This window comes from Triturus cristatus, chromosome 3_1 (assembly GCF_964204655.1).
Source record: "Triturus cristatus chromosome 3_1, aTriCri1.1, whole genome shotgun sequence".
Taxonomy (NCBI): Eukaryota; Metazoa; Chordata; class Amphibia; order Caudata; family Salamandridae; genus Triturus; species Triturus cristatus.
Window position 1 is genome coordinate 34,550,733 of NC_140583.1, and position 25,914 is coordinate 34,576,646.

The 25,914-nt window shown below is 50.0% G+C and overlaps 1 protein-coding gene across 4 annotated transcripts in view; it reads right to left on the reverse strand.

The window, feature by feature from the left end:
- The window catches only part of MAPK8IP1 (mitogen-activated protein kinase 8 interacting protein 1), a 529,695-nt gene that overhangs the window by 94,527 nt on the left and 409,254 nt on the right, over nucleotides 1-25,914 (reverse strand). For all 4 annotated transcript variants that reach the window (XM_085646705.1, XM_085646706.1, XM_085646708.1 and 1 more), the window contains one exon: nucleotides 8,203-8,284. In XM_085646705.1, the coding sequence (XP_085502831.1) occupies nucleotides 8,203-8,284 (82 nt within the window). The remainder of the gene's footprint in view (nucleotides 1-8,202; nucleotides 8,285-25,914) is intronic.

Here is a 25,914-nt window from a genome sequence, read left to right on the forward strand (position 1 = left end):
TCAGACCAGACACAAAAATACAGAACTAGAGGTGGGTGGACTGCTTTCCCTGGAGCACTGACAAAGGTTGGCGCTAAGAGTTAGGGAATGGAAGAGTTAGTCATGAGAGGGGAAACATTATATGAAAAATAGAAGAGTAGATAAACCGTAGGCTGGATGCCTTATTCGCAGTGCTTAATTTGAGCCAGTGGTTTCCGGTACTCGGCACAGGCACTTGATTGTCCACACCGGCACTTATGACAGTCTGCCACATGGTGGCAATGTTTGTTCTATTTAGAATACAGCACACTACCAGTTGTTATTAAGTCAAAATACCTTAAAAATGACACCCAAGACATCCTTAAAGCTTTGGGGGCTTAGAATAGTTTTAATTGTCACCCTTATAGGATTGTGAGGTTGGTAGTTAAGTACTGTAATTGGCAGCGCTGGCAGGGGCTTTGCGTGGTGCAAGCAGTAGTTATCTCCTGACCAGGGCCCCAGCACTTATTTTTTTACCAATTAAACACTGCTTATTCCCTGTTATTTCCTGGGCTTCAGGAGGCTTCGGGCCCTGTCTCTGTAGTTTAATTACTTTTGTGGGGATCTCCGTGCAACGGTGGTTGTGTTGTGCTAGGGTGCCGGTTCTGGGGGTCCCATGGGCCATTAGTGTAGTACGTAATGGTGGCTTATGGGGACTCGCAGCAGTTGAGTGCTAATTATAAGGGGTTTTGGGGGGCTCTTTTATGGGTTCCACTGGGTCCCACATAGACTTGGACAGTAAAAGTCAAGGGGGGCCACAGATACCGAGCATTAGAGCGATTTACAGGTGGGAGGAAGGGGCGACTTGAGAGTGCCCTAGAGGGGGTCTCTCTTCTGGGGGGGGGCAGCATATGTTTTACTTTGACTTGATAAGATGTTTCTTGAGGACTTCAGGTTAATTTTTTGGGGTCCTGTAAGAAATGCTTGTAGGAGGTCCAAAGGCCTGTTTGCTATTGGTCCTGGGGGCTGTGATTGTGGCGTTAAATGGGCTCCTGACGTCAACTGGACCAGGGTTATAAGGGGTTCCAAGGGAAGTTTGTGGGTATCTCTCGGGCTATGAGCGATATTATTGGATATGGAATCTTGTTCATGGGGCGACGCAGGTTGTATGTTTGAAGGGTGCATCTTGTTTTCCGTTGTTTTAGGAGAGTCCCATGGTTTATAAGTGTTGCTTTTCAGTGTGTCCCATTGCCTGGTACTGTGGCTAGTGTGAGGGAGGCCTCTGTGGCCTGTGTGCTATTTTGGGGTATTTAGTGGTGCCTGGATGCTTCTCTGGTCAGAGGCCTGCAAAGCCTGAAATTGTGGGTTCCAGGGGTTGTTTCTTGAAAGGGTACCACGGGCTGCAAGTGTTGTTAGTGAAGGTTGACTGGTTTGTGAATGTTTGATGGGGTAGCCTGGCCTATGCGTGCTGTCAGCTGGTTTGTGAGGGCTGCAAGTGTTGTTTGACGTGTTGCATGGGATAAAGTGTTGTTACTGGAGATCGACTGGTCTGTCAGTGTTTGATGGGGTTGCCTGACCTGCGCGTGCTGTCAGCAGGTTTGTGAGGGCTGTAAGTGTTGTTTGACGTGTTGCATGGGACACAAGTGTTGTTAGTGGAAGTCGACTGGTCTGTGAGTGTGTGATGTGATTGCCTGGCCTATGCGTGCTGTCAGCTGGATTGTGAGGGCCGTAAGTGTTGTATGACGTGTTGCATGGGGCACAAGTGTTGTTAGTGGAGGTCGACTGGTCTGTGAGTGTTTGATGGGGTAGCCTGGCCTATGCGTGCTGTCAGCTGGTTGTTTGATGTGTTTTATGGGATACAAGTGTTGTTAGCGCAGGTTGACTGGTCTGTGAGTGTTTGATGGGGTTGCCCAGCCTTCGCGATCTGTCAGCTAGTTTGTGAGGGCTGTTTGACGTGTTGCATGGGATACAAGTGTTGTTAGTGGAAGTCGACTGGTCTGTGAGTGTGTGATGTGATTGCCTGGCCTATGCGTGCTGTCAGCTGGATTGTGAGGGCTGTAAGTGTTGTATGACGTGTTGCATGGGGCACAAGTATTGTTAGTGGAGGTCGACTGGTCTGTGAGTGTTTGATGGGGTAGCCTGGCCTATGCGTGCTGTCAGCTGGATTGTGAGGGCTGTAAGTGTTGTTTGACGTGTTGTATGGGACACAAGTGTTGTTAGTGGAGGTCGACTGGTCTGGGAGTGTTTGATGGGGTAGCCTGGCCTATGCGTGCTGTCAGCTGGTTTGTGAGGGCTGTAAGTGTTGTTTGACGTGTTGCATGGGACACAAGTGTTTTTAGTGGAGGTCGACTGGTCTGTGAGTGTGTGATGTGATTGCCTGGCCTATGCGTGCTGTCAGCTGGATTGTGAGGGCCGTAAGTGTTGTTTGACGTGTTGCATGGGACACAAGTGTTTTTAGTGGAGGTCGACTGGTCTGTGAGTGTGTGATGTGATTGCCTGGCCTATGCGTGCTGTCAGCTGGATTGTGAGGGCTGTAAGTGTTGTTTGACGTGTTGCATGGGACACAAGTGTTGTTAGTGGAGGTCGACTGGTCTGTGAGTGTTTGATGGGGTAGCCTGGCCTATGCGTGCTGTCAGCTGGATTGTGAGGGCTGTAAGTGTTGTTTGACGTGATGCATGGGACACAAGTGTTGTTAGTGGAGGTCGACTGGTCTGTGAGTGTTTGATGGGGTAGCCTGGCCTATGCGTGCTGTCAGCTGGATTGTGAGGGCTGTAAGTGTTGTTTGACGTGATGCATGGGACACAAGTGTTGTTAGTGGAGGTCGACTGGTCTGTGAGTGTTTGATGGGGTAGCCTGGCCTATGCGTGCTGTCAGCTGGATTGTGAGGGCTGTAAGTGTTGTTTGACGTGTTGCATGGGACACAAGTGTTGTTAGTGGAGGTCGACTGGTCTGTGAGTGTTTGATGTGATTGCCTGGCCTATGCGCGCTGACAGCTGGTTTGTGAGGGCTCAAGTGTTGTTTGACGTGTTGCATGGGATACAAGTGTTGTTAGTGGAGGTCGGCTGGTCTGTGAGTGTTTGATGGGGTAACCTGGCCTATGCGTGCTGTCAGCTGGATTGTGAGGGCTGTAAGTGTTGTTTGACGTGTTGCATGGGACACAAGTGTTGTTAGTGGAGGTCGACAGGTCTGTGAGTGTTTGATGGGGTAGCCTGGCCTGCGCGTGCTGTCAGCTGGATTGTGAGGGCTGTAAGTGTTGTTTGACGTGTTGCATGGGGCACAAGTGTTGTTAGTGGAAGTCGACTGGTCTGTGAGTGTGTGATGTGATTGCCTGGCCTATGCGTGCTGTCAGCTGGTTTGTGAGGGCTGTAAGTGTTGTATGACGTGTTGCATGGGACACAAGTGTTGTTAGTGGAAGTCGACTGGTCTGTGAGTGTGTGATGTGATTGCCTGGCCTATGCGTGCTGTCAGCTGGATTGTGAGGGCTGTAAGTTTTTTTGACGTGTTGCATGGGACACAAGTGTTGTTAGCGGAAGTCGACTGGTCTGTGAGTGTTTGATGGGGTTGCCTGGCCTGCGCGTGCTGTCAGCAGGTTTGTGAGGGCTGCAAGTGTTGTTTGACGTGTTCCATGGGATACAAGTGTTGTTACTGGAGATCAACTGGTCTGTCAGTGTTTGATGGGGTTGCCTGGCCTGCGCGTGCTGTCAGCAGGTTTGTGAGGGCTGCAAGTGTTGTTTGACGTGCTCCATGGGATACAAGTGTTGTTACTGGAGATCGACTGGTCTGTCAGTGTTTGATGGGGTTGCCTGGCCTGCGCGTGCTGTCAGCAGGTTTGTGAGGGCTGCAAGTGTTGTTTGACGTGTTCCATGGGATACAAGTGTTGTTACTGGAGATCGACTGGTCTGTCAGTGTTTGATGGGGTTGCCTGGCCTGCGCGTGCTGTCAGCAGGTTTGTGAGGGCTGCAAGTGTTGTTTGACGTGTTCCATGGGATACAAGTGTTGTTACTGGAGATCGACTGGTCTGTCAGTGTTTGATGGGGTTGCCTGACCTGCGCGTGCTGTCAGCTGGTTCATGAGGGCTGTCTGACGTGTTGCATGGGATACAAGTGTTTTTAGTAGGAGTCTTGTGGGAATTGGATGTTGTTTTAGGGGATAAAGTTTTATGTGTTGTTTGCAGGAGTTGTGCGTGCTGTGAGCTTTGTTTGAGGGGGGCCAAGGGTGGAAGGTGTTGTTAGTGGGAGCATGCATGCTGCCAAGGTCATTTGGGGGGCTCTCAGTGATACATGTGTTGTTGGTTAGGGACATGTGCACTGTCAGCTTTGTTTGAGGGGTTTCTGTTGGACTTGGCCCTTCTGGCAGGTTCACCCCTGAACTTTTTTTGCTTTTTACTGGTGACTTGGTGTGGTAATTGTTTGGTCTCTGCGCACTTTCCCTGTGTCCCAGGGTAAAGTGCGTGCGTGCTCTGAGTGCATGTGGTGAGATAGGCCTGACCTCCCATAGGAATGCATGGGGAATGTATGTGTCCCTAGTAGTTCCTGATGCGTGGGGTGTGCAGGCCCGAGTTTGGTATGTGCGGACTCGTGGGAGTGAATGCTGCGCGATGATGTGTGCGGCGTGCATTTACCTAGTGTGGAAGTGCCACTTCTAGAGGTGGGCACTTCTGTGTGCAGTGTGTCTGTCGCGTGATTGGCTGGTCATGTCATGTGACGGGCTAGGGATTCCCCAGAGTCAGGATGAGTCACCCAGTGGTGAATGGGGAGATCAGCAGCTAGATGGGTGGGAGGAGTACACCTGGGTCCTGAATAGGACAGGGTTTTCCACACACAATGCTGGCCCCGCCCCCTGCGGTGCGACTGACGACCCTAGCCCTGCCAATGAATAGAGTGAGGGGCTGAGCACATCAAGGGTGCTCCCCAACCAGCTGCGACTGGTTTTCCCCCTCACCCTGAACCCAGAACAAAGGGGTTTGCTGTATAAAAATGGGGCTGTGTCCCCACAGAAACTGTTCTCTGCCAGGATCTTACCTGAGGGGGGGCTGCTGCTGCTGCTGCTGGACCAGAGGACCGCCACTTGGATTACCTCCCTGCCTGGAGGCCCAGTGAGCTGGCTCTGGGTCCAGCCTTGCCCCCCACCCCTGCCCTGCTGCATGCAGGGAAGAACTTTGCTGGACTTTGTGGTGTTTTATTTTTATGCCTAAGCGCTGGGAGTGCTTTGTGTCCCTCAAGCGCCTGGAAGCGCTTTTATTTGCCGTTTAGCGCCGGAGCGCTTTATTTCTGAAAGCCGGTGCCCACCCGGCGTTTGCCCCGTCTTTTCAGCTTCTGAATTCCCCTGGCAGGTGCCCACCCTGCCAGGGACATTGCCGGGGTCGTTGGCGGGTGCCCACCCCGCTTATTTGTCGTAATTCCTACGGCGGGTGCCCACCCCGCCGTATATCACGTCGCGAGGGAGCCTACCCCTCTTATTGCCGAGAGAAATCACCGCCGCGGCCCTTGGGCGAACCGGAAGCCAGGCGTCCCCTGGGGGCGTGTCGCGGGACGGAAGCCTCATCCCGGAACCAGGAAGCGGACGGGAGCCTACCCCGCGCTCCTGTACCAGGTGATTTCAGCCGGAAGCCGACGGGAGGCCACCCCGCGCTCCGGTGCCGCCAGAAGAAGTGCCCGGGTGAAGTCTGCAGGGAACGAGCCCCGCAGACCGAGTGCTGCCGTCGCCACCTCTCCCCCAGCCGGTGAGTGAAAAAGGGAGTCCGGGTGGGGAGAGGCGGGTGCAGAGCGGCCCCGCTCCACAGCGGACCGCTCCAACGGGGCACATTGTTTGATTTAGAGCCTGTAGGCTCCAACGTCTGGGGGCATTGGTCTCTCGAGTCCCTGAGAGGGACTCCGACCACGTGGGCATCTCTCTGGTGCTACGAGCGGCCCCGGAAGGCAGCGGGCCGCTCCAACGTGAATGGGGACATATTTGTTTAGGCTCCCACGTCGCAGCATTACGTTCTCGAGCCCCTGAGAGGCTCCAACGAAGGGGGCAGTGTTCCGGAGCCCCTGAGAGGCCCCAACCTTACGCTGCGAAAAACTGTGTTTTAGAGCCCACGAGGCTCCCACGCTGTTTTGGAGGCATCCTTCTTTTAGAGCCTAGGTGGCTCCAGGGCTGTATATTGTTTGGGAGGCACAGTGGTGCCCACGCTAATTTTCCCAGCTGCCCAGCACTTAGTGGGCAGCTGCAACGTTTAGGTTGTGGCCCTCTGCGTTTTGCCTTGCGCAGCCTGCGCTGCAGGGCCCTGACTTTCTGGACGCAGGGCGTCCTTGCCCCTTCAGGGCCAGTTGGCCCAGGGATTGCCACAGGTGGTGGCGTTATGTGAGTTTTTGCGCAATTGTACCTTTCCTGCACCTCTGAATGTGGTTATGCGTCATGTGCTTTGCTTTACACCTCTGAATGTTATACATCATGTGTTTATGTGCTTAGACCCCTACAGGTATTGTGATACTTAGGTGGTTGTTTTCTCCCTAGTACAGGTGGTGCTAGTGAGGTCCTGGTTCCCTGCGCAATATTTTCCTAAGGTGGTTAGGGTTGCGTAGGTGGTACTTACCTGATACCAGTAGTTACTGGTTGTGTGCTACATATGTTATTTTGTACTACAGTATTATTCCTATGTTCTAAAAAGTGCTAATTCCTGACAGTGGTCCAGGTGGCCCTGTCCCCTGTACATATAATCCCTTGTAAATTCTGCCCGTGCCTGTTGGCACATTGTAGAGTGTGTGTTTTTATCTAATGTGTTGTGTATAATACAAAGGCTATTTTTATAGAATACCTTGTGTGGAGTTTCCTTTGTGGTGGGCCTTGGGTGTTGTTGCTGGGTGCGCGCGCAAACGCTTTACACATCGCCTCAGGGATAAGCCTGACTGCTCGTGCCAAGCTACCAAGGGGGTGAGCAGGGGTTATCTTTGGCGTGTAACTCCCCAACCCTGACTAGAGTGGTGGTTTCTGTCTGGCTTTGGCGCAAGCCCTAGCCAACCAGAAATCCCATTTCTAACAGTTTCCAACTATGCTTGTGTTGCTAGTGAGGGTCTTGTGGGCTGTGAGTGTTGTTGAGGGGCTCGCATGGCTTTATCTGTTGTTAGTGGAGGGTTTGTGGGCTGTGAGTGTTGTTGAGGGGCTCGCATGGCTTTATCTGTTGTTAGTGGAGGGTTTGTAGGCTGTGAGTGTTGTTTGAGGGGCTCCCAGGGCTGTATCTGTTGTTAGTGGGAGATCTGCTGGCCGTGGGTGTTGCTTGAGTGGGTTCCATGGGAACCTTGTGTCATTACAAGGGGGTCTTGTAGGCAGTACGTTTTGATGACGGGGATGCCAAAGGCTGCTTGTGTTGTTAGTGGTGGTCGTATGAGTTGAGTGTTTGAGTGGTACCCAGGGACCGATGTGTTATTAGTGTTGTTAGTGGGGGTTATGTTTGGTGCGAGTGTTATTTGAGGACTCTTCCAAGGGTGCATGTGATGTTAGCGGGAGTCGTGTCGGCTGTGACTGTTGTAGTTGTGTTGATGGGGTCATGGGAGTTGTGATAGTTGCTTGTGGCAGTTACAAGGGCGCAGTGTTTTGTTAGGCAGTCAGTGCTATTTGCAGGAGCCCAAACTGGCTCTTGGTGTCGTTTCGTGGGGTCCCGCGGTCTGTGGCTATATTTTTGTTTGCAAGAATGCTGTGGGCTACGATTGATAGATAGATTTAAGTTTCGGCCATGCTCCTCAGCAACTGGCAGAGAGTGTCTCACAACATACTCTTTCGTTGAAAGATTTGTAGAAGATTTAGACAAAAGGTCAAAAATTCTGCACGTGTGAAAAGAATACAGGGCAGAAACTAGAGTCCTAAATCTGGGCATAAAATAATGTTATAACACAACAACAACAACAACATGAACAGCAATGCGAATAATTACACATAGAAGGAAACACATAGAATCACGAAACACAAGCATGGGTTCAACCTTCACATCTTGTGTCGCACGTCACATGTGGTTTTCGGGTATTGTTGAGACCACTTTTAAGTGCATCTATAAGAAATCTTAAGAATGCACATAGGAGAAAAAGCCAGGAGGATAAAGCGACTGTTGACGACCACACAATGTGAAGTGGGGAAGCTGGGATTAGAAACGCAGTGATGAATCGTAATTCAGCAAACATGCAGTGCCCTTGAAGGAAGGAACATGAAATGGCGGGAGAGCATAGCTTGCTGCCCTTGGAACAGAGATGACACTCTGGCCCAGCTCACCAGTCTTGAGTGGAGACGAGGACCGCGACACCCGCTCCTGCCAGCTGTTCTTTTTGCCCAGGGAGTTGTTGTTCAATGTGTCCTGTGGAAAAGAAGAAAGAAGCATTGTCACTAGTCAAAGGCGAGAAGATGTCAACAGGCTCATTGTGCCAAGAAACAATCTCTGTTCTCAGCTTCTCTTCTGTACAGCTGTCCTGGTACGACCTCTCTCGTTCCAGGCTACGATCTACACCCCAGGCCTAGCTCTATTGGCCCACATTACATAAGCTCTACCTTTGTTAACTCTTTTCTACCCTTCCACACCACAACAAGATGTCAACTTATCCAGACTCCAACAACTAGACCGCTGCTCGTCCCAGCACCTTCACCCAAATCTCTTCTCGCCCCCATCTACCCCTGACCCCCTCACATCTACCACAGAGCCGCGGCCGCCATCGCACCTGAACTACAACGCACCATCAACACCACCTTCAAAACAGGCACCTTCCCAGACGACTGGAAGCCCGCAGAAGTCAGACCTCTGCTTAAGAAGGCCACAGCTGACCCCACCGACCTCAAGAACTATCGGCCCATCTTGCTCCTCCCCATTGCAGCCAAAGTTGCAGAGAAAACAGTCAACAGGAAACTGACACTATTCATTGAAGAGAACGCAGTCCTCGACCCATCCCAATCCGGACCCCGAAGCAACCACAGCACAGAGACCGCCCTACTCACTGCCACAGATGACATCCGCACCCTCCTGGACCAAGGCCACTCCGCAGCCCTCATCCTACTCGACCTAGCAGCGGCCTTCGACGCCGTCTCCCATCGCACACTACTCGCTAGACTACACGACGCAGGCATACAAGGAACAGCCCTGGACTGGATCCGATCATTCCTCACTGGAAGAAGCCAAAGGATCAGACTCCCACCCTTCCTCTACGACACCGCGAAAATTACCTGCAGAGTCCCACAGGGTTCAGCCCTGAGCCCCACCCAACTCAACATCTACATGGACCCCCTCGCAGCCATCGTCCAACAACGCGGCCTCAATATCGTATCTTACGCCGACGACACCCAGCTCATCCACTCCCTCACCAAAGACCCCACCACCGCCAGACTCGGCTTCCAGAAGGGAATGCAGGACGTCGCAGTCTGGATGACTAACAGCTGCCTAAAGCTCAACGCCGAGAAGACAGAAGACCTCATCCTCGGAATCACCCCTTCAGCATGGGACAGCAGCTGGTGGCTGACCGCCCTCGGAAGCCCACCTACCTCCTCAGATCACGCCAAGAATCTTGGCATCGTACTCGACTCATCACTCACCGTGAACCGACAGGTCAACGCCGTCACCTCCAGCTGCTTCAACACCCTCCACATCCTCCGCAAGACCTTCAAATGGATCCCCCCTGAGTCAAGGAAGACAGTCACCCACGCACTCATCACTAGCAGACTGGCCTATAGAAATGCACTCTACGCCGGCATCAACAAGTCCCTACTCAGCAAACTCCATACAATACAGAACACCGCCGCCAGACTCGTCCTCAGCATCCCCCGACACAAACACATCAGTCAACACCTACGAAGTCTCCACTGGCTCCCTGTGGAGGAAAGAGCCATTTTCAAAATCCTCACTCACGCCTACAAATGCCTACACAACAAAGGACCCAAATACATCAACAACAGAATCAACTTCCACGTACCCAAAAGAAACCTCCGATCTTCCAACCTTGCACTGGCCGAAACCCCGCACATCCACAGAGCCAGAGCAGGCGTAAGATCCTTCTCTCACATTGCGGCCAAGACCTGGAATGAGCTACTGGCAGACATCAGACGCGCCCCTTCCCTGAACACCTTCAGGAAGAACCTCAAGACCTGGCTCTTCAGTTAAACAGATCTGCGGACCTCCCCCGTCCCCCCCCCAGCGCCTTGAGACCCTCACGGGTGGGTAGCGCGCTTACAATTCCCTGATTGATTACAATTCCCTGATTGATTTCACTCAACATGGTCTCAGGTCAGCCGAGCTGCCTCAAAAATCTCTGCTCACATCCTTCCGCGGGGTTGTCCTATCCAGATCGCCCCGCGGGGATTTAGGTACCTGGGTGTCTTCATTACCCTGGACGCGGAGGCCCGATATAAACAGAACTTGCTTCCCCCCCTCCAGCGCCTGAAGGAGGACGTCGCGCGTTGGAGGCGCTTGCCGCTCTCGCCGCTCGGCCGGGCGGCATTGTTTAAGATGATGTCGCTGCCACGTTTCCTGTACGCTTTGCAGAATACAATGGACGTTGTCCCGGCGCGCTACTTTCGCGAGGTGGAGAGTTTGCAGCGCCGACTGTTCTGGGAGGGTAGGCCGCGTATCGCCCTGGCGAAGCTGACGCTCCCGTGGTACGACGGGGGGGTTGTCCTCCCAGATATCAAGCGATATTACTGGGCCTCCCAGCTGGCTGCGATCAATCACGGCCTTTACGGGCCCGCCCTAAACCCGGCCTTTGAGATGGATAAAATGTTACTGCCGGGTGGTGACTATATCGGGCGCTTTATTCTAGCTCGCATGACGCGCGGCTGACGGGCCCCACGAGGGTCATGGTACGGGTGTGGCACACGGCTAACGTGGCGATGGGGTGGAAGGATCGCTTGACCCGGGCGACGCCACTATAGGCATCTGAGCGGCTGGGCTCCCTGTGGACCTCGAAGGGCTTTGAGAGGTGGGACATGATAGGCATCAGCAGGGTGGGCGATCTCTGGACGAGGGGGGGATTCAAAACGTTCGATGTGCTGCAGACGGAATTCCAGCTGCAGGACAGGGAGTACTTTCGATATATGCAGATCCGTCATGCGTTGTGCTCCGTATTTCCGGACGTTGCCTCCATCCCGGAGTGCTCCCCTCTGGAGGATAGAGTGCTAGATGGGCATGTCCCGGACGGCGCGATTTCATTAATTTACAAAAAGCTCATCAACGACCGTTCGGGACTGCTGACCGGCCTTCGTGAGGCGTGGGGGGCGGATGGATTGGAGCTGGATGACGAAGACTGGGTGTCTGCGGTGGCCTCCCCGAAAGAGGTGGCCATACCGGCCCGCCTTCGCTTCGTCGAGCTCAAGATACTCCATAGGGTCTATGATACGGGGCCGAGGCTGATGCGTATGGGCTATGCTGTGGACGGGTTGTGTAAGCGTGGGTGTGGTTCTTTGGGGACCTTTCTCCATATTTTGTGGGAATGCCCAGAGGTGGTGCGATTCTGGCGTGGTGTGCATGAGGTTTTGCAGGTAGTTACGCATGTGCCGCTGTTGCCTGAGGCGAGGAGATGTCTTTTGAATGTATGGGAGCCAACCGACTACTCAGTGCCGCAGACGTGGTGGGCGACTCTGGGATATATGGTGGCCAAACGTGACATTGCGCAACTGTGGGGTTCCCAGAGGTCGCCGACTGTCTCGGCGTGGAAGGACAACATGGATTGGTGTATGTTTCGGGAAAAGGTGGTGTATGTTGCGAGAGGTAAGCCGGGACATGGGTGAAAGTATGGGGCCCCTGGAACGCCCACCGTGGGGGAATCTGTACCCCGCCGCTACTGCCTGATCCGTCACCGGCCCCGTCTCCTTAGCCTGTTTGTCTTCCCGGTTCTGGGCAATGAGTCTACTTAGTCCCCGTCCTGACCTATTCCCCCCCTCGATATTCCTATGGATCGGTGGGGTCCCCCCCCTAGGGGAGCACATGCTGTTGTTTCCGACTGTGGGTTGCCTTGTGGACTTGTTTCTTGTTGTTATTTATATAAAAATGAAACCGTCGTGTGGGGTCCGGATGGTGTGGCTGCCAACGCCTCTTTCAACTCCTGTGAACTCCCTTCTGCCGCAGCGTGCGTTCTACTGTCTGTATTATATGCTCCTTCTGTTTGCTAGCGGCCGGCCTGAAGCTTGTAGGCCCATCTTTGTATATTTTTTGGATTCTGTAATAAACGGTTTAAAAAAAAAAAAAAAAAAATCTCTGCTCATGCCAGCTCCATCAAAGAGATGTTTGCATCTTCAAGAAGGACTTTGCTCAGGCCCACTCATTCTATAGGGCCTCTGCTACCCCAAGCCACTCAGCAAGATCTCTGCTCAGTACAGATTCCACAATAAGATCCCTGCTCAGATAGATTCCACAGTAAGATCTCTCCTCAGTTCAGATTGCACAAAAAGATCTCTGCTCGGACAGATTCCACAATAAGATCTCTGCACAGTTCAGATTCCACAATAAGATCTCTACCTCGTTCGATAAGACCTCAGCTCTTCCAGGTCCCTCACCAAGGTCTCTGCTCAGTTCAGATTCCACTATAAGATTTATGCTGACACCAATGCACTCCGGGAGATCTTGGATTGATCCCGCTGTCAATAATAGCTCTGCTAGTTGAAGTTTTACAACAAGATCTCTTTTCATCTCAACTCCCTCTTGAGATCTGCCAGGTCAAACTCCCTCCGCAACATCCCCACCAGGGCACCCCTTTGACAATGCCGGGCATCCCTCGAAACCTCGTCATTTGAGAGCCTCCACAAGAGCTCTACTCACTGGAGACTGCTCTTGTCATCTCCTAATTGCAAACAATTTCACACGGTGCCTGATCAAGCCAAACCCTTAAGGCTTTTCATGAATGTAGACAATCAACAAACCTAGTGCTCACTGCAAAGCCTTACAAGACCTTTCCTCAATCCCTTTGATGAAACCTCTCTCACTCCAAGCACATCAAGGGCTCTGTGTATGTCAAAGTCCACAACACACCGCCACTCGATGCTCCGCACATCCACCAGGCCGGTCCTCACTCCAAAGCCCTCAAGCCCTCTCCTTCCAAACAACATCTTCTTTCACTCAGTGGGAGCCACACAGAAAGTGCTTGAAAGATGGGAGGTTTAAAAGATGAATAGCAGTTGGTCCCAAGAGACCAGGGAAGTACAAAGTAGAGAATACAACATGAAAGGAGAACAAGGACCCCTGAGGTCATGATGGTCCGAGGGCAGGATGGAGAAGAGGAAAAACCTGAAATGGGAGGAGGAGAATACTCTAGAATGTGACGGAGGGATCATTGAAGGAGGGCAACCTACAGTAAGAAAGAATGGGACACCTGAGAGAAGAAAGGAGGAAAGGTGATGAAGAGGGTGGGAGTGGAGAGCACAGGAGAGATAAGGAGGGAAGGTGAAGTGGGCACTCTAGGGGTAAAGAAGGAGTACACACAGAGATAAGTGGGAGGATGGGGAGGGCATACCTAAGATAATGAGGGAATGAGTGGAGGGCACAAAAGAAAGAAAAAGGGCGAGAGTGAAAGGTACAATTGAGATACTAGAGGTGGGGTAAAGGTTAAAGAGGAGCATCCCTAAGAAGTTGAAGGACGGAGAACTTGCGAGACATAGAGAGTGTGTAGAGTGCACCCGTGAGATAAGGAAGGAGGGTGAAAGAAAGGCACACTCGGAGGACGAAGGAGGGATACAAGGGAAGAAGACACACCTAAGGAAAGAAGGGAAAAGAAGAACACCTGGGAGGAGAGAGGAAAGGTGAGCAGGGCAAGACGGATAGAAAGGAGAGTACATTTGAGTGACGGCGCGAGGATGATCAGGAGGGCCACCTGAAAGGAAGGTGAGGAAAACACATTCGGGATAAGAAAAGAGGTGGAAGGGAGCCCACCAGAGAGGATGAATGAGTAAGGATAGTAGGCCTGATAGAAGAAGGAACCGTTAGGAAACACCTCTGAGGAGGAAATAGGGATGAAGGCGCAGAAGGAAGTTGGAGAGGGTCAACATCTAAGAATGAAAGGAAAGAAGGAAACAGCTGGAAGAAGAAGTGAGAGGACGGTAGTCCTGGGAGAGGAGAATTGTGCAGAGACGCATGGCGCCTTGGCACAGTCAAACCAGAGTCAGGGGGAATAAACACCCAGTGCACTCACATTCCCTGATAGTGGCTTCCACCCCTTATCAAACACAGGCCTTCATGGTGCCCCTAGTGGGCCAGTGGGCCAGGCTGCAGAGTGCCCTCTCGTGTCTGTGGTGCAAGGGTTCCCTTTCTCGCTAGGGGGCGAATGATAACCACAGAAGAATGCTGGTGCTCTGGGATACAGGGCTTTTTCACAGTGACATCACCAAAGCTAGCTTTTCTGGACCCCAGCTAGAATTATACAACCATGCTGTAAAATCTCTTTCCTGAAGATATAAGTTCTCTTAATGCAACTCTACAAAAACCTAAGAATTAGAGGATCTGCAACCACCTCAAACTAAACACTCTAAAAAAGAATTCCTCTAATTTCACCCCCCAAACATTGCGGAATGTTTGAAACATCTAACAGCCCTCAATTGCCTCCCACAGGTCATTGACTCCACGAAATCACTAGGGATAACACTTGACAAGAGTTTGAACACATGAGCGTAGCTACCAGAGGAGCTAACTTCCAAATGAGCATCCTCAGGAAAACTGAACCCTTCCTCCCCTTCGAGGACTTCAAGTCAGTGGTTCAAGCCGTAGTTATCTCCAGGTTGGACGATGAAAATGCAACTCTTTCGGGCCTGCCTAGATCAAAGATGGCTCCCCTGACGGCTTCACTTAATTCAGCTGCGAGGCTCATTACCTGATCCAAACGCTACAACCACATCACACCAGATTTGAAATCTCTACACTGGGTCCCTCTTGAGGCAAGAATTCAAATAAAAATTGCTTGCATGACATTGCACAAAAACTGGAGCTATCTGGTGGAGCGAGATCCTCAAAAAGCAACGCATCTTTGCATCTGTCATCACAGAAATTTAAGATGAAGAAAACCTATGACTGGGCCTTCTCTGGCCCTGCCCCAAGAATTTGGAATTCCCTTCCTTCTGAAATCTGAGTTAATCCATCACTGGCGTCATTCAAAGCACAAGTAAACCTGTTATCGATGAACAAATACCTACGCTAGCTCACAGGACCTTGTCGCATCGACTTTGACAATTCACACGGCTACGTGCACTATGTTCCGCTGCACCTTAGGGTCTTATGTCTCTTTATGTTTCTTTATGTGGGTCTAGAGGTAGATCCTCACCCCGTCCCTGTGCCACTTCTACATGTACTTTCGTTTAGACTGTTATTATTGCTTATTATTGTCTGCTTTGCTTACCTCTTTCACCCTGTTCATGTGTAAAGTGCTCTGATACCCTCGTGGGTCATGTTCGCGCTATATATAACTCTAAATAAATAAATAAACCGTGGAAAAATGTTCTATTTGAACCAAGCTTATGGCTCATAAATAGAAAAATCGAACTCTTTGTTTAAAAAGTGTTTTTATTCATTTGCCATAGAGCAGCAAACCATTACATGAGTCTTAATGAGAAATACATTCATGATCTCAATTCTTCAAAAAAAATCACATCTGCATCTGATGAAGAATAAATACAAAACTCACAACTGTCTACACAAAACCTATAGAAAGAAATAGTTTTGACCTTTCACACACTTGAGGGAGGGGCACAAGGTGGATTCTGATAGATACATATATTTTCAAACTAGCTATCTAAGATTATTAAGTTTCCCCAATATTATTTAACTGCTCTTGAAAATCTGAAAGCTCATTGGACAGAGCTCGAATGAATGAGGATGAGACCGTTTTGGGGCATAAACTTTAACCAACCAAGTGTTACATTTTCAGTTAAAGGACCCACAGTGGTCAGTCTGCCTCGTCATCTATAAAAGATGATCCTCAAGAAATGTTTCACATTTGGCCTTCATCGCTGATCTTTATCACACAGCGAGTGGAGGAACCGGGGGAGTTTTTATTAATAAGGGGCTTCTTTAGAGTTTTTAGGGTACGCTGCCCTACGCGTGGCGGAGTACCCTGTCCGGCAAATTCCTGGCCCACCAGCTCTGTTTAGGTTTGGGATAACTATCAAGCTTCGGCCAATGCAGCCACCACTCTCTTTATTGGTGGAAACTCTAGTCAGAAGGCTCTGAGGACTTCGGGAAATAAAACAAATCGCCTCAGGCCTGCCACCCATTTAGGGCGAATGCTATTATGCACTTTTATTTACCTCTTCGTGTTGCCAAGAGAAGCTTGGCACTTCTGAACAGGAAAAATGCAAGTGACTTCCACACGCTGATCGAAAAAAACTTCTAGGATTTTAGAGTCAATATATATATATATATATATATTTTAAACTCCCGCTTTAGGAGTTTGTTTTTGAAAAACAATAGATTTTGTTGAGCAGCTGCATTAAACATGAGGGCCGCTGACCAGTCATTAAGCACTTCACAGGATCTGCTGTGTCTTGGGGTTCTCTGAAGCCACAGAGGTCTACGACAAGATGGCAGAGAATTCCAACTGTGGTAGGCGGTCATCTGCCAGGGTTGCAGTGGTCCTGACCTCTACCACCCTGTCAGACACCCAGCAAACCTCTCAATATTTTGGTACTATTATCTAATAGGTATATCTCTTGCAGAAAGAGAATGGCTCTATCTTAACTATACAGTTTGGTCATCACGTTTCGCCTTCGCATAGCTCTTAAGACCTTCATCATTACATGCAATAAACATTCTGCGCAGCATGTGCACCCTCCATTACAGGAACACTTTGACACAAGATTCAATTATAAGCCACGCAAAAGAAAGTCACTACCACACTCTTGATGCACATTTTCAAATATTTAAAAGAGCCCACTACTTATATATGTTATTAAAAAATAATACGCTTTCCTCGATTGCCGATAAACATTGCTTCAGCAGCTCATCTCTGTAGACACACTACTCTCAGTAATTGGCATGTCACAGAAAGCAGTGTCTACTGGACCCCTGGGCAGGGGGATCCTCACAGCACAGAATCGGGTCTGAGTTGATAGGTGAGCCGCAGAGGCCCATGCCAACAACGCTCCTGGTGACACATGGATCACGTGTTTGACTGAACTCTCAGCCAACAGGAAAATGAGTTCTCAAAGACAGAGGCTGCGTCCTTCCAAGGGTCCATCTCGCCCTGAGACTCCAGCAAATTAAAAAAAGCAGAAAGTGCAAACAAAAGAGCGCAACCGCATTTTAAAATGGATGCTTCAGTGACTCGCTCAAACTCGAACTCACACCTCGCTGATGACAGGTGAAAGACCTAGGATTAATAACGATCACCAGCTCACCAGAAGAGGGCAAGTGAACACAGCCTCTGCCTCCTGTTTCCAAACACTCAAGATGCTCAAAAAGATTTTCAAATGACTTCCTGAAAACACTCACAGCGCCGTCACCCAAGCTCTCATCACCAGCAAGCAGGACAGCGGCAACACACTCTGTGCTGGAATCAATGCTCAACTGACCAGAAGGCTCCAGACCATACAAAACTCAGCGGCCAGGCTCAACCTTAGGCTCCCACCCCACACTCACATCACCCCGCACCTCAAGGAGCTCCGCTGGCTCTCAATCCACAAACGACCAGTCTTCAAATGACTCACACACACATACAAAGCCTTAGGAAACCGAAATGTTGCCGTGAGTCCCGCCAAAGTGGATCTCACAGAAACACTGGCCGGCACACCACAAACTCTGGATATAACGGGGCCTATTTATGAGCCAGTTTGCGTCACTCTTGCACCCACACAACGTAGCACAGGAGCGACGCAGACGGTACATGTGTTTTATGAAGCCACGCAAGGTCACTTTGCGTGGCCCTGCGTGGCTCCATAAATCTGGAGTAAGGCAACGCAGCACAAAAAGCTGCAGTTCCTTACTCTGCCCTAGTAAGGTGTTCCATGGGCGTTGCGTGGGTGTTCCCACGCAATGCCCATGGCTTTTGACACATTCCCAGATTTACGAGAACTAGAAAACCTGGGAATGCACCACAAACATACGCCTTCCCAGGAGAGGCATCACGGGGAGAAATATCTTTATTTCTACTTCTAGGAAGCTGGCGCTGTATATACTATACCAAAGTAAGGAATAGTGTGCACAGAGTTCAGGGGATCCGCAGAGGTATAGTGTGCACAGAGTTCAGGGGATCCCCAGAGGTATAGTGTGCACAGAGTTCAGGGGATCCCCAGAGGTATAGTGTGCACAGAGTTCAGGGGATCCGCAGAGGTATAGTGTGCACAGAGTTCAGGGGATCCCCAGAGGTATAGTGTTCACAGAGTCCAGGGGATATGCAGAGGTATAGTGTGCACAGAGTCCAGGGGATCCCCAGAGGTATAGCGTGCACAGAGTCCAGGTGATCCCCAGAGGTATAGTGTGCACAGAGTCCAGGGGATCCCCAGAGGTATAGTGTGCACAGAGCCCAGAGGATCCCCAGAGGTATAGTGTGCACAGAGTGCAGGGGATCCCCAGAGGTATAGCGTGCCCAGAGTCCAGAAGATCCCCAGAGGTATAGTATGCACAGAGTGCAGGGGATCCCCAGAGGTATAGTGTGCACAGAGTCCAGGGGAACCCCAGAGGTATAGTGTGCACAGAGTTCAGGGGATCCCCAGAGGTATAGTGCGCACAGAGTTCAGGGGATCCCCAGAGGTATAGTGTTCACAGAGTCTAGGGGATCCTCAGAGGTATAGTGTTCACAGAGTCCAGGGGATCCTCAGAGGTATAGTGTGCACAGAGTTCAGGGGATCCCCAGAGGTATAGTGTGCACAGAGTGCAGGGGATCCCCAGAGGTATATTGTGCACAGAGTTCAGGGGATCCCCAGAGGTATAGTATTCACAGAGTCCAGGGGATCCCCAGAGGTATAGTGTGCACAGAGTCCAGGGGATCCCCAGAGGTATAGTGTTCACAGAGTCCAGGGGATCCTCAGATGTACAGTGTGCACAGAGTCCAGTGGATCCCCAGAGGTATAGTGTGCACAGAGTGCAGGGGATCCCCAGAGGTATAGTGTGCACAGAGTGCAGGGGATCCCCAGAGGTATAGTGTACACAGAGTTCAGGGGATCCCCAGAGGTATAGTGTTCACAGAGTCCAGGGGATCCTCAGAGGTATAGTGTTCACAGAGTCCAGGGGATCCTCAGAGGTATAGTGTGCACAGAGTTCAGGGGATCCCCAGAGGTATAGTGTGCACAGAGATCAGGGGATCCCCAGAGGTATAGTGTGGGGGATCCCCAGAGGTATAGTGTGCACAGAGTCCAGGGGATACGCAGAGGTATAGTGTGCACAGAGTCCAGGGGATCCCCAGAGGTATAGTGTGCACAGAGTCCAGGGGATCCTCAGAGGTATAGTGTTCACAGAGTCCAGGGGATCCTCAGAGGTATAGTGTGCACAGAGTTCAGGGGATCCCCAGAGGTATAGTGTGCACAGAGATCAGGGGATCCCCAGAGGTATAGTGTGGGGGATCCCCAGAGGTATAGTGTGCACAGAGTCCAGGGGATACGCAGAGGTATAGTGTGCACAGAGTCCAGGGGATCCCCAGAGGTATAGTGTGCAGGGGATCCCCCTAGGATTAATAACGATCACCAGCTCACCAGAAGAGGGCAAGTGAACACAGCCTCTGCCTCCTGTTTCCAAACACTCAAGATGCTCAAAAAGATTTTCAAATGACTTCCTGAAAACACTCACAGCGCCGTCACCCAAGCTCTCATCACCAGCAAGCAGGACAGCGGCAACACACTCTGTGCTGGAATCAATGCTCAACTGACCAGAAGGCTCCAGACCATACAAAACTCAGCGGCCAGGCTCAACCTTAGGCTCCCACCCCACACTCACATCACCCCGCACCTCAAGGAGCTCCGCTGGCTCTCAATCCACAAACGACCAGTCTTCAAATGACTCACACACACATACAAAGCCTTAGGAAACCGAAATGTTGCCGTGAGTCCCGCCAAAGTGGATCTCACAGAAACACTGGCCGGCACACCACAAACTCTGGATATAACGGGGCCTATTTATGAGCCAGTTTGCGTCACTCTTGCACCCACACAACGTAGCACAGGAGCGACGCAGACGGTACATGTGTTTTATGAAGCCACGCAAGGTCACTTTGCGTGGCCCTGCGTGGCTCCATAAATCTGGAGTAAGGCAACGCAGCACAAAAAGCTGCAGTTCCTTACTCTGCCCTAGTAAGGTGTTCCATGGGCGTTGCGTGGGTGTTCCCACGCAATGCCCATGGCTTTTGACACATTCCCAGATTTACGAGAACTAGAAAACCTGGGAATGCACCACAAACATACGCCTTCCCAGGAGAGGCATCACGGGGAGAAATATCTTTATTTCTACTTCTAGGAAGCTGGCGCTGTATATACTATACCAAAGTAAGGAATAGTGTGCACAGAGTTCAGGGGATCCGCAGAGGTATAGTGTGCACAGAGTTCAGGGGATACACAGAGGTATAGTGTTCACAGAGTCCAGGGGATACGCAGAGGTATAGTGTACACAGAGTCCAGGGGATACACAGAGGTATAGTGTTCACAGAGTCCAGGGGATACGCAGAGGTATAGTGTACACAGAGTTCAGGGGATACACAGAGGTATAGTGTTCACAGAGTCCAGGGGATACGCAGAGGTATAGTGTGCACAGAGTGCAGGGGATCTCCAGAGGTATAGAGTTCACAGAGTCCAGGGGATCCCCAGAGGTATAGTGTGCACAGAGTCCAGGGGATACACAGAGGTATAGTGTTCACAGAGTCCAGGGGATACGCAGAGGTATAGTGTACACAGAGTCCAGGGGATACACAGAGGTATAGTGTTCACAGAGTCCAGGGGATACGCAGAGGTATAGTGTACACAGAGTTCAGGGGATACACAGAGGTATAGTGTTCACAGAGTCCAGGGGATATGCAGAGGTATAGTGTGCACAGAGTCCAGGGGATCTCCAGAGGTATAGCGGACGCTAAATTTGATACTCACAAACAGCTTTCTTTGTGGTTAGTGTGAGTGAGCAGTTAGGCTGATCAGGAAGGAGAGTGTTGAGCATTCATTGTATTCACTCAATCAGGGACTAGTTACAGACACTCAGAGACAGAATCCAGACCCATTACATAAGGGTACACTACTGTTCTATTTATAGAACCAAGCTGGACTAGGTACAGGTAGGTCAAATATACTTTCAATTGTAAAACGTCACACAGAAATGTAATAGGGAATGGATTTGCAATCATTACAGGTTTGCATATGCTTTAGAAACAGTTTAAATACATAGAAATTACTTGTGATTACTTTTGCGTTACTTTTGGATTACATCGACTACTCTGGATGATATGCCTAGATATCACACAGTGGATCCTACAAAACAAGGTAAGAAAGACGTTTTCATGTTTAAGTTACAGTTACTTTTCTCTCATACAAACCACAGGTCAACACAGACATTTTTAGGAACAGAAAACTTGTAACATTGGTTTCTATGAGAAAAAGAGTGTTAACAGTTTACAGGTAAGTAACCAACTTATAAGTATGAATTTTGGGGGTTAGGGCCAGGGTTCCCCAAGGTCCAGTTAGACACTCAAATTGCACCACCAGCGGTACAGCCGGGTGCAGAGAGCAAAGCCCAAATTTAGCCAATGGGGATAAGGTGGCCTTCCGTTAGGGGCTGTTTACAGCAGGCCACTTGGGCGTGGGAGCTAAGCTCCTAGGGTTCGTATCAGCACTGCATAGGCAAACAATAAGCACAGGAGCTGCACCACCAGCGGCATGGAGGCGCCCGGGTACGGAGTGCCAATGGGACGTCGGGAGCCCTGTGGATTTCAATGGAGATCTCTGGTTTGGAAAAGATGCTGAAGGCTCAGTCGGAGAGGTGTCCTGGAGACGACCACCAGCTGGAGAGGTACTTTGGGTTCTTGGGGGATGCCTGGACACCATTGGTTGGGCCACCCAAGGGTTTGGGGCATCGGGGGCAGGGGTGGTTTTTGGCGTCAAGTCTTCTTACCAGCTTTGGTCGCAGGGACCCTTCAGGTTGAGGTTGCAGGTGTCGGTTTGAGGCTTGAGGGAGTTTGTGGATCACCAGATCCCAGGTCAGGGTCCCTGGGGAGACCTCCTCAGGGTGTTGGGCCACTCGAACTAGGGCCGTGGGCGTCAGGTGCAGAGTGATTCAAAATTGCGGAGCTGTCTGGATCAGGATTCTGTGAGTGAGACTTTGTTGAGCAAATCTGGTGCTCACAGGAGACAGAGTCTTTAAGATGGGTGCAGTGCAGGTCCTCCGGGATCTGGGGGGCTGCTGGCTGCAGGACATGCCGGGGTTTCCACTGTAGGCAGGTCGGAGTTGGGACAGGCCGTTAGGGCTGGGGCCAAAGCAGTTGGAGTCCTCTTCTTCCTAGGTCAGCATGACTCTTCGGTCCTTCTTCTTTCTTCCTTGAAGGAGGCAAGGTTCGGGGTTGCCCCCAAATACTAAATTTAGGGGTGTTAAAGGGGTGTGCAGGTCAGGATCAGTTGGTCCCATCTTTGGGGTAGGTACTCCCCCTCTTATGCCACCCTCCAGTGGGAGGGGTATGAGCTTCCCCCTAATTTACTGGGTCCCCTCATCTTCAAGATGGAGGGGACTGAGATGTGGGCTTTAACTTGCCTCTGCCACCTGAGGGGTGGGTTGGCAAAGGTGGGCACACCTCTCCTCATAACTTGCTTTTCAGGTCGATTTTCCCACCCAAAGTGGGGGTAAGAACTGGTGGGAACCAGTTGCTAGGGGTAGCAAAAGGCAGGGAAAGCTTACCAGGGCGGCAGGCCTTTGAAGCCTCCCTTTCGTGGACCCTGCCCATCATGAGGGAGGAAGCATGACACCTCTGCCCAGGATAGGCTTTGCTTCTGGACCCAGAAAGTGGAGACCCTCTACCCAGGGGTTCAGAAACCTGTCTGGTGGTGGCAAATGGCGGGCAGCCATTTAGGAACCACAGCAGGGCTGGTTGTGTTTTTATGGGGCATCTCTGAGATTCCCTCTGAGTGCATTTTACATTAAATCCCACACTGACATCAGTGTGGGTTTTAATTACTGAGAAGTTTACTATGAAACATTTAAGTTTTAGTAAAACCATTACGGAGCTGTAGAGTTCGTAATGACAAACTCCCAGACCATATACTCTTTATTTATTTATTTGAAGAGTTTTATAAAGCGCGAACATGACCCAAAAGAGGGTATCAGAGCGCTGTACAAAGGAGGGTACAAGGCAAGAGTTTTAAAACTAGGGTGCGGTACAAAATAGAACACACAAAGTTACTAAAACGTTACAGCAGGTTATACATCAAAAAGGACCTGTGAAGAGAAAACATCACAAATTAAGAGCGATTAGAAAAATAAAGACTGTCCAGCTGGTGAAGTGAGTGGCTTAAAGACGGCATCAGAACTATTGCAGTTCATCGTCCTTCAGTATTAGCCATTTGACGTGCCTTTTGAAAGAGGTAGTCGATGGGTCGGATCTAAGAATGTTCTCATAGGATTGGGCTTAGACACTGTAGGGGCACAGGGCTCATGCCACTGCGCCCTCACCTGAGGGCTAACGCGCCCAGTTGGAGGGGTGACTTACCTAGGCCTCAGGCAGTGGGGTCACAGGCATGGCACACAGGGATCACTTTTCTCTGCACCAAAACACGCAGCCTGCAATGGAGGTGTGTGTGTGTTAAGGTACAGGACCTCTAAAGGGGTCATAAAAGGTGCTGCAGCCCTTACAGGACTTCTCTGGTCACAGTGCCCTTGGTATCCGTGGTATCTTTTACTAGGGGCTTGCCTGTGGCCAGAGATGTGCCAATTGTGGTACAAAGGTACAGTTTTGGGGTAAGTAAACAGGCCCTGGGAACCTGATTGGCAGGGACCCAGGGCACATCTGCTGCACACATTGAAAGTGGAATATGCCTTTTAGGATTATTTTTGTGCTGGAAGGAGCCCCTTCCTGCACAAAAACAATCCTGCCTGTAGCCAAGGCCCCCTTGCACCGTGATGCAAGGGTCCCTGCATTGGCGCTCGGCTGCCAAAAGGCGCCAGTGCAGAGGACAAGCATTTACAATGCAATAGGTCTCGCAATGACATTATTTTGAGCTATTGGCATTGTAAATATATCTATTTTTTCCCCTTCGTGAAGCATTAATCAAATGGTGTAATGCAAAATGGCAATAGCTCACTTTGTTGTATTTGCGAAATCTATTGCAGAGCATTTGTACTAGTGTGAGTTGTGTATTGTAAATGGGAGTGGTTTTTATTGATGTTTTTTATCACATTAATCTAATGCATTAAAACTCTGAATACCTACTTATTTTTTAATAAGGACTCTGAGTGGAGATTCCAATCACTGCAGATAAAGGTGTGATTTATTATTCTTGCATATACAGGTGTGAGATCAATAGTCCTGCAGATGTAGGTGTGGGAGCATTATTGGTTTAGATAGGTGTGAGATTACAAGCACTGCAGATGCAGGTGTGAGATTATAAGCACTGCAGATGCAGGTGTGAGATTACAATCACTGTAGATGCAGGTGTGAGATTACAAGCACTGCAGATGCAGGTGTGAGATTACAAACACTGCAGATGCAGGTGTGAGATTACAAGCACTGCAGATGCAGGTGTGAGATTACAAGCACTGCAGATGCAGGTGTGAGATTACAAACACTGCAGATGCAGGTGTGAGATTACAAGCACTGCAGATGCAGGTGTGAGATTACAAGCACTGCAGGTGCAGGTGTGAGATTACAAGCACTGCAGATGCAGGTGTGAGATTACAAGCACTGCAGGTGCAGGTGTGAGATTACAAGCACTGCAGATGCAGGTGTGAGATTACAAGCACTGCAGGTGCAGGTGTGAGATTACAAGCACTGCAGATGCAGGTGTGAGATTACAATCACTGCAGATGCAGGTGTGAGATTACAAGCACTGCAGGTGCAGGTGTGAGATTACAAGCACTGCAGATGCAGGTGTGAGATTACAAGCACTGCAGGTGCAGGTGTGAGATTACAAGCACTGCAGATGCAGGTGTGAGATTACAAGCACTGCAGATGCAGGTGTGAGATTACAAGCACTGCAGATGCAAGTGTGAGATTACAAGCACTGTAGATGCAGGTGTGAGATTACAAGCACTGCAGATGCAGGTGTGAGATTGCTACAATTGCAGTTATAGGTGTGATGTTAATATTACTTCTGGATAGGTGTGAGATTATAATTGCAGATATAGGTGTGAAATTAATATTAGTTTAGGTAGGTGGGAGCTTACTATCACTGTAGATACAGGTGTGAGATCATCATTATTGCAGATATAAGAGTGTGATTATTGTTACTGCAGCTATAGGTGTGAAGTTACTATTTATTTTGATATAGGTGTGAGATCAGTATCACTGCAGATATAGGTGTGAGATCACTATGTCTGCAGATATAGGTGTGAGATCACTATGTCTGCAGATATAGGTGTGAGATCACTATGTCTGCAAATATAGGTTTTTAGATTACCCTAACTGTAGATTTAGGTTGTCAGATTAATATTCCTGCCCTAATAGTTCAGGAGACGAACGCTTTAGGATTTTGTTTACCTTGGTGATGGGTTTGGCGAGTGCTTGTGTTTAAAACTCAGAAGAGGTTTTGCACGAGACGCAACCATAGACAAATTGAATGCTCAGAGTTCTCAAATTAATTAAGGTACTGTAGCTTTATTTTCTAGATAAATAGTGTAGAAAGTTGCTGGTATTTGAAGTAAGCTGGAAAATACCATAAAATATTTAAAACTAAACGAATTTGAAGCTTTCAGCACGAGACGTAACTAAAAGCAAAGTGTGTGCTGATACTAAAAAAAATTCGTGCTGAGGCTGAGAGGTGCAACACCTCAATGACGCAATATAAAAAGGTTTAATAGAGACCCACAGATTGCTACTCATGTAACGCTACAAGGGGGTGTAGGAGATGTGCAGCATG